We start from the raw sequence: 7,397 nt of genomic DNA on the forward strand, positions 1-7,397 counted from the left end.
GTGAGCGGGAGACTCCCACAACCCTCACATCCGAACATGGGCGGGAGACTTTCACAGCCCCTACGATGGTGGACAATGCATTTCACAATCACATACTCAAACTCATCATCAGTTTCCAATATCTCAAATCAATTTTTCTTTAAAATTAAAACCCATTCTTTTTGGTAATATTCTCCGAAAATGGCAACATCTTCAAAATCATATCAATTATAAATCTCTTCCAAAAGTCATCGAAAATCATTCATTCTAAATCAAGATTTGGTAATAAAATCCTACATCAGAGTCTCAAAAATTTAGGGGAGAACAATCTATCTCAATTCCTTAAATTTATTGAAAACCTCTAAAACCTTAGCTTCTTGATTTGAATAAATAAAATAGAATTTTATCCAAAACCAAGTCATGTATCCAAATATTCCGAACTAATTTCAAAACTAACTTACTTAAACCAAAACCAATTCATTTAAATTGAAAACAAATTTTAATTTCATTCTTAAATCTGAAGCGTTTCTAAAGGCTCGGAAATTGTTTTAATTTTGATAAATCAAAGTTTTTGAAAATACTTCTAACTTTTCCTAAAACGTCGTCAAGTGAAATTAGTCAATCAAAATTCAAGTTTCTTTTTAAATCCACTAAAACTCCTTCAAATCTGCTTACTTAATCAAATTCCAAAACATAAGTATTTTCTTCTTCAAATCGACTTTAATAATTCTTTTCTTAAATAAATTACATTCGAAATATAATAATTTTCTTAATAAAATAAGTTCAACCATAATTCATTTATCAGTAATTCAATTCAAAGCATAATTCAGCATTTTCAAAATAACGTTTCAAACAAAGTATCGGATTTTATAGAAATTTCGACAGCACCTCCCCTAAAACTTGGATTTTGCCACCCTTTTTGAGTCCTAACCAAACCATTCCGAATCAAACCAATCCAAAATCAAATTGTTTTCAACAAATCAAACTCATTTTTAAAACTTTAAAGAAATATATTCAGCAACTGTCCTTTCAACAAATCCAAACTATAATTCAATCAACCTAACAGTCGTAATTATCTAAAAACAGTCAGACAATACATAAGACTTATACAATCACCAAAAAGTGTATTTCTCACACCAATAATTATTTATAATAATTCTAAATTATAAAATTGAGTTTTTAGAAAGGAACCCTTACCTCGACAAATCGAAACCATAACCCAAATGCGTCAACAGAATCTTTTCTCTCAGCCCGAAATCACTAGTAACTTCAACCACAGCTTCGCTCACTTCTGCAGCAGTAGAAACAGTCCTTACTCGCAACATGCGGCCCCGATAACTTAATCCTAAAAATATTAATATCGTGAAAATCTTAAAATGCATAACGGGATATGAAAAGAAAAAGTTCCTAGACAAAGATACTTATTGGAACTAAGGGATACTGACTGAACCAAATGACAGAAGCTTCAACGGTGGTCCCAGCGGCCACAGAACCATTCTCGGTGGCTAGAGGTGCGGCGACGATGGCATCAGCGGCAGCGGAGCTCCATTTGTGGAAGAAATAGCCCTCTTCACAGCACCGTTTCACGTGCTTCTCTCTCACAAGCAGCAATGACAACCGGCGTCTTCAGTGACAATGGAGGCACAGCGGCAACGCTTCGTCTCCAACGGGGCTTGATGGCGACGATGCCCAGCACGACGATGGCGACCCTGACCAGCATCAACGACGGCTACGCGATGGCTCCATCTTTGACGGTGGCAGAACGACGAAGCTCCAGTGGCGAGGGAGGCAAGGTGAGGCAACTGGGTGACACTGGCGAGACAGAACGACAACCCAGCAACGGCGGCTCCCTCTCGCGCATCCTAGCTCACGCTCGCCTCTCTCTCCCCTGGCTCCTTCCACAAACGCTCTCTCTCCCTCCACGGTCCGACAATGTCGTGGCAGTGGCGGTAAGGCCAGGCACGTCGGCGCAGTCTTTCACCCTTCTCTTCTCTTCTTCTCTGATCCTCTTCCTCTCTCCCGTGTGTGTGTGTGTGTGCTTACTGATGGAATAAGGGAAATGGAAAAAAAGGGGTGTGCGGTAGGAAAGGGAGAAAAAGTTAGGGTTAGGTCAAAATTAGGTTTAGAATTTTAATTTGGGGATTTTGGGTTTAATTTGAGTAAGGTAATTTTAATAAAATTGGGACATAGAATATAAATTTTGAAATCTAATTTAATGCTTAAAATTTCTTAAGAATATTTTTGGTTGTATTAAAATACTAATTGATTTGAAATCAATTACTCTAATTAAAATTATAATATAATATAATTAATTTTCTTTATTCCTAAAACTTCAAGTATTAAATTGTAAAAATATCAATTATTTAAATTAAGTCATATAAAATTTTTATTATTTCATAACTACTAATATTATAATTTAATTACAAAAAATAACTCATTAATGATAAAACTGGATAAAAATTTTAATTTATTTCAAATTTAATTAATCAAAACTTGTTTTAATTATCTTTAATAAAAAAATTTTCTGAAATTAATGCTATAAATAAATAATTGAATTTAAAATTAGTTTATAATAAAATTTTCAAAAGTTCTGGGTCTTACACCACTCTCTCCAATCCTCACCCAAATTTTCACTACTCACCTTTTAACCCACAACAACACCAACTATTTTTTTAATTTCAAAAAAATCAAGCAAAACTAACACAGAGAAATAAGTGGTACAGAAATTCAAATTCAAAATTCATCATCAATAATAATACGATTTTCAAATTCAAGATAGAAAAATCAAGAATCCAATCCTTCAAACTCGACAATAAGAGAGAGAAAACGCAAAGAAGAGATAGAGAAAACATAGAGAAGAGAGAGAGAGAATGTAGAGAGAGAGAGAGTCAAAATTGCTGCCACCACTGGTCTCCAAAACTGATGCCGGAAAAAAAAGAGGAAAGGGAGATCTGAAACCTCTTTCTGACTCCTTCTTTTTGCACTACTCCCTCCTTTCTTCCTTTTACTTGATTTTCTAAATTTCAATTTGTTCTTCATTTTTTTTATTTCTTCTAATTTTTTTTTTGTATCATTTTTCTTTGATTTTCTTTCTCGTTGTCTCTATTGTTGTCGATTTTAGACAGAGTTAAGATTTTGTTTGTGATAGTTTGTTGTAGTAATTAAAGAAAAGAAAGGGTTGAAATAGTGGTGTGATAGAGGTGATAGTAGTGTTAAAGGTGGGGAAGAAATAGCAGAAAAAAAATGGAAGGCAGAAACAGAGAGAGAGAGATAGTGATTGTGGTGGTGGTAATGGTGATGGTGATAGAAGATAGTAAGGATAAAATTGTTATATAATTAATATTTTATGTGAAAAGAATGATTTTAAAACGATTTCTAACGTTAAGTGATGCCAAAATTTATATAAAGTATAAATAAACCTATAAAAAAAAAGGGATTGTTACTAATTTTTAACTATCTAACAATCTAATACCCCAAGACCAAAATAAAACAAATTCTAACACACAAATTTAATTTTGATATTTAAAAAATTTTTATAAAATGATTCAATTAGATTTACACATTTAAATATTTTTAAGTACTAAATTTAAAAACTAATTATCTTTATTGATATAAAAATACACGATTAATTGTCAATAAAACTCTTTTACATGAAAATTAAATTTTAATAATATCTTTAATTATTTTATAAATTGTCATTCCTGTGTTTAAGCTTGTCTATTTTTAATGTTAGGGGTTGCCTACCGTCTTTCCATTGCCAATTTCTCACCTTTATTTGTTGCATTATATTATTTTTCTTCGCAAAATTTACCTGTAACAGCGATAGATTTTCAATACACATTGCATTGCAGTCTTATATACCTGCATTATATCATTGATTCTTTTCTATTAGGTTGGTGATCCATCCTTAGAATGGGTCCAAGCCACGTGCCTACTGTAGAAAATCAAAGTGATGCAACAATCCCAAAAAAGAAAAATCAAAATCAAAGTGATGCAGCACTTACTAACTACAACAAAGTCATCATGTATCTTTTAATATTGGATGCTAATCTCGGTTGTTGAGGCAACCTTACCATAATTTTTCTTAATTCAAAGGTTCATGCTTCTAAGTGCAAGCAACCTAAGCAAGATTGTGTCTTTCGAATATGAAATTTCTAGCATATTCTACTGATTCACAATGATATCATCGCATTCCCAATTTGCATGATTCATGGTTAGACACACATTCATCCCTTGTACCGTTATTCCAAGTAAAATCTACATACACATCATGATGACTCTAAAAAAAGGCTATTGATTGGAAAACGATTTTCAGTTGTGCAAATAACACTAGATAAAATCATAAAAATATCAAAGTCCTAGAAGAGTGCACACCTTTTCTATTGTCTAACTTTTAGTGGCTATAATTTATGCGTCATAAATTTACACAAAAGCACTCCAAACCTTGGTTTATCTATGGTGTTATACATTAAAATTCAACACTAAAGACCAGTTTGTCTAACATATAGCACAAGCATTTGGGTTTTCTTCAGCAGAAGGAACATAATAGTTTGTGGTCATATAAGGGTTATATCCTCTATAGAGCTTGACAAACTCAGCAGTTTGTTCATTTATATCTTTCTTCTTATTCTTGTCATCTTCTTTCTTCTTATTATTGTTGTCATCATCTTTTTTACCCTCCTCTTTCTTATTCTCAGGCTCTTTTGCTGGCCCCACAGTTAAGATTTCTGTGTGCCAAGTTTTTCTGAGCTTGCTCACCACTTGAACGGGGTCTATGTCACCCACTACAGTTAGCTTCCTCTCCTTCATATCCATGGCGATTGAGTCAATGCCTGCACAAGTTCATACAAATTATTCTAGTCTTGAGATGATTAAATATATAATAACGCTATAATTTGTCAAAATTATGGATTAAAAGAATTGTGTTAATAAATGAGCGAAACGTAGGTTACAGATATCCAGTACCTGAAAGGCTAGAAACCATTTTCATTGCCTTCTGCTTGGCTTTATCATCGTACAAATCCAATTTCAGTACCATTTTCTGCAACATAGGGGACACAATAACTAAAACTAATTCAGACACGGTATGTAAGTTTTACCTTTCTTTCTTTTGGTGAATTGTTTTACTTTCTTGTTGAATAAGCCAAGGACGAGCTAGTGAAAGAACAAATGGGTAACTAGCTTGTAACTTAATTACTACGGTTTATAAATTAACTTGCTGAAACAAAGAAGGAAGAAAGAGACAGGAACCAATCAAATAAAGATACTGTGAATAACAGAGTGGAGAGCGATATCAAACTCATTCTTTGGTCATTGTTTTGGTGAAAACGAATCAGAAAGAGAAATAAGTTCATCAAAACGTAAAATAATGTTTATATCGAAAACAGAACATGATGAACTCTCATATAGTAATTGACTTGTTATGTCACCCAACGAAGGGAATCTCACCTTCATTTTCACTTGGGTCCCAAAATTATATTTTGAGAGAGAAATGGAAGGAAGGAGCAGAGGGATTAGACGCAAATGCAATGCATCTTTTGCTTGATTATTGATGGACAGAGTAAGGTACGCGAGAGGGATGAACTTGCTAATGCTAACAACGTTTAGTACAAATATAAATCCAAAGCATGTAATACAAACATCTTATTATAATAATAATAATAACAGTAAGGAATAGTAGTTAATTGCTTGTTCTAGAGAGAGCATATGACAGTTGACCAGGAACAATTCAACCACCGACGTAAGGGGTCGGGCTTGGGTGATATATATCCACTAGCCCTTGCAGCGAAGGCCGAATACACACACGTTCAAAATCACATACTACCCAGCCTTCCGAGACAAGAAAGGATAAGCTCGATACATGCCTCTTCATGTAATTCTAAAGCGATAATTCAACCAACAAAAAAAAAAAACTAATTATATATATATGAGATCTATTGTGCCTATACATACAATGGCTACGACAGCCATGAACTTTATAAGAACAACACCTGGCTGGAATTTATGATTTTCTATCTATATCTATATTTATCTATAATCTATAATAAATAGAAGACTAACGAGGTGCATGCTTATGTGAAATTTTTTGGTGTTTTAGAATTTTTTTAAATTGAAAATATAATTGGTTGTGGATTAAGGGAAAAAAAGAAGTCTTTATCAGAGAAATCAAGGGACAAATTAAAAAATTAGATAACTTGTAGGTTAAAGAATCATTGGACAAATTGGAAAATTAAATGACTTGTGAATTGACAGAAATTATTTTTATATTGGTTTGGTTTTAGTGATGTGCAGGTGAGTGGTGCTAGCAGGTGTTGTATGCACAGGTGGTAGACCAAAACTTCTCGCAATGGAGGAGAAACGAGTGCGAGAAGCCAGGGAAGTGACGTATGTCCCGGGGCCAGTTTGGGTTTCTCCCTCTCCTACAAAGGGCATCCCATGAACTGCGAGAAGCATGGAAGGGAGACACGCGTCCACCATGCATGTAGCGTGAAATAGTCCCCCACCTTCCAAGCCTTATAGAAATGTGATCTTCTTCCTTTTCGCAGCGTACGTGCATAAATCCGAGTAACTTTTTCATTCTGTCTATGGCCGAGTCTAGTATAGATAGTGTGAATAGTGAATTTTGTGCTAGTGTTGAGAGTTTTAATTGTAGATAAAAGAGTGACATAACGAGATTTAATTATTAATATTTGAAGTGTAATTTTAACAAAAAATAATACGAAATTTAATTATATAAGGAGAAGATATTGATGCGCATTTAAGTCATTTTTGATATGCAAGTTATTTATTATGTTGTTAAATTATTTATATGCATGTGTATTTCTTTTATTACATTGAATTTTTTTACTATTTTTGCATGTTAACAATGATAGACTACGAATAATTAAGTGTTCTTGTATGGATATCTGAAGGGGGAGTTCGGCTCCTGGAAATCGACGCCGAGTTGTTATTTTCGGTGTCGATCTTTGAGTCTTGGGGAAGTCCGAGTTTCACTCCAAGGGAATGTCCAATTGCGCAGAACGTGAGTAAGAAATAAGGGGGGAGTGTACCTGCAAAGACACTCCGAAACTTAAGTTAGTATTGAGAATTCAATGTGTCCTCTAGGAATAGAAGACCATACCTTTTATGAGTGAAGATGGACATATCGGTTATGTTTCCGTTTCATCATCTGAATTGAAGAGTAATAATTGGGTGATAAAATCTAATCGGACGTTTCGTTTCTAAGATGTCCGCTGAGATTATTTGAACTGCCGAACTATAACGTCAGCTTGCCGAGTATTAACATGGATAATGCCGAGTTATGATAGATAATGCCGAGTTATGATGTTGGATTTGTAACGGCTGGATCATAGTTCCTAAGCTTAGCCTGGAAAAGTGTTTTAATGAAGCAGGTTGAGCTTTTAATGAAGCATAAGTCG

General features: G+C 33.9%; 1 protein-coding gene across 3 annotated transcripts; it reads right to left on the minus strand.

The window, feature by feature from the left end:
• Positions 1–4,242: 4,242 nt before the first annotated feature.
• On the minus strand, positions 4,243–6,008 carry LOC107634566 (heavy metal-associated isoprenylated plant protein 39). 3 transcript variants are annotated; one of them, XM_021119141.2, is made up of 3 exons: positions 5,428–6,008; positions 4,945–5,043; positions 4,243–4,811 (listed from the first exon to the last, which is right to left on the minus strand). In XM_021119141.2, exons 2-3 carry the CDS (start codon positions 5,027–5,029, stop codon positions 4,477–4,479), a joined length of 420 nt encoding a protein of 139 aa, XP_020974800.1. In that variant the 5' UTR covers positions 5,030–5,043; positions 5,428–6,008; the 3' UTR covers positions 4,243–4,476. The 3 variants fall into 3 exon arrangements, with proteins under 3 accessions (XP_020974800.1, XP_016193492.1, XP_088365109.1); XM_016338006.3 differs by having other exon boundaries at positions 4,945–5,020; positions 5,428–6,006; XM_088508983.1 differs by lacking the exon at positions 5,428–6,008 and having other exon boundaries at positions 4,945–5,421.
• Between the last annotated feature and the right edge of the window lie 1,389 nt (positions 6,009–7,397).

This window comes from Arachis ipaensis, chromosome B3 (assembly GCF_059453495.1).
Source record: "Arachis ipaensis isolate K30076 ecotype BB chromosome B3, ASM5945349v1, whole genome shotgun sequence".
Lineage (NCBI taxonomy): Eukaryota > Viridiplantae > Streptophyta > Magnoliopsida > Fabales > Fabaceae > Arachis > Arachis ipaensis.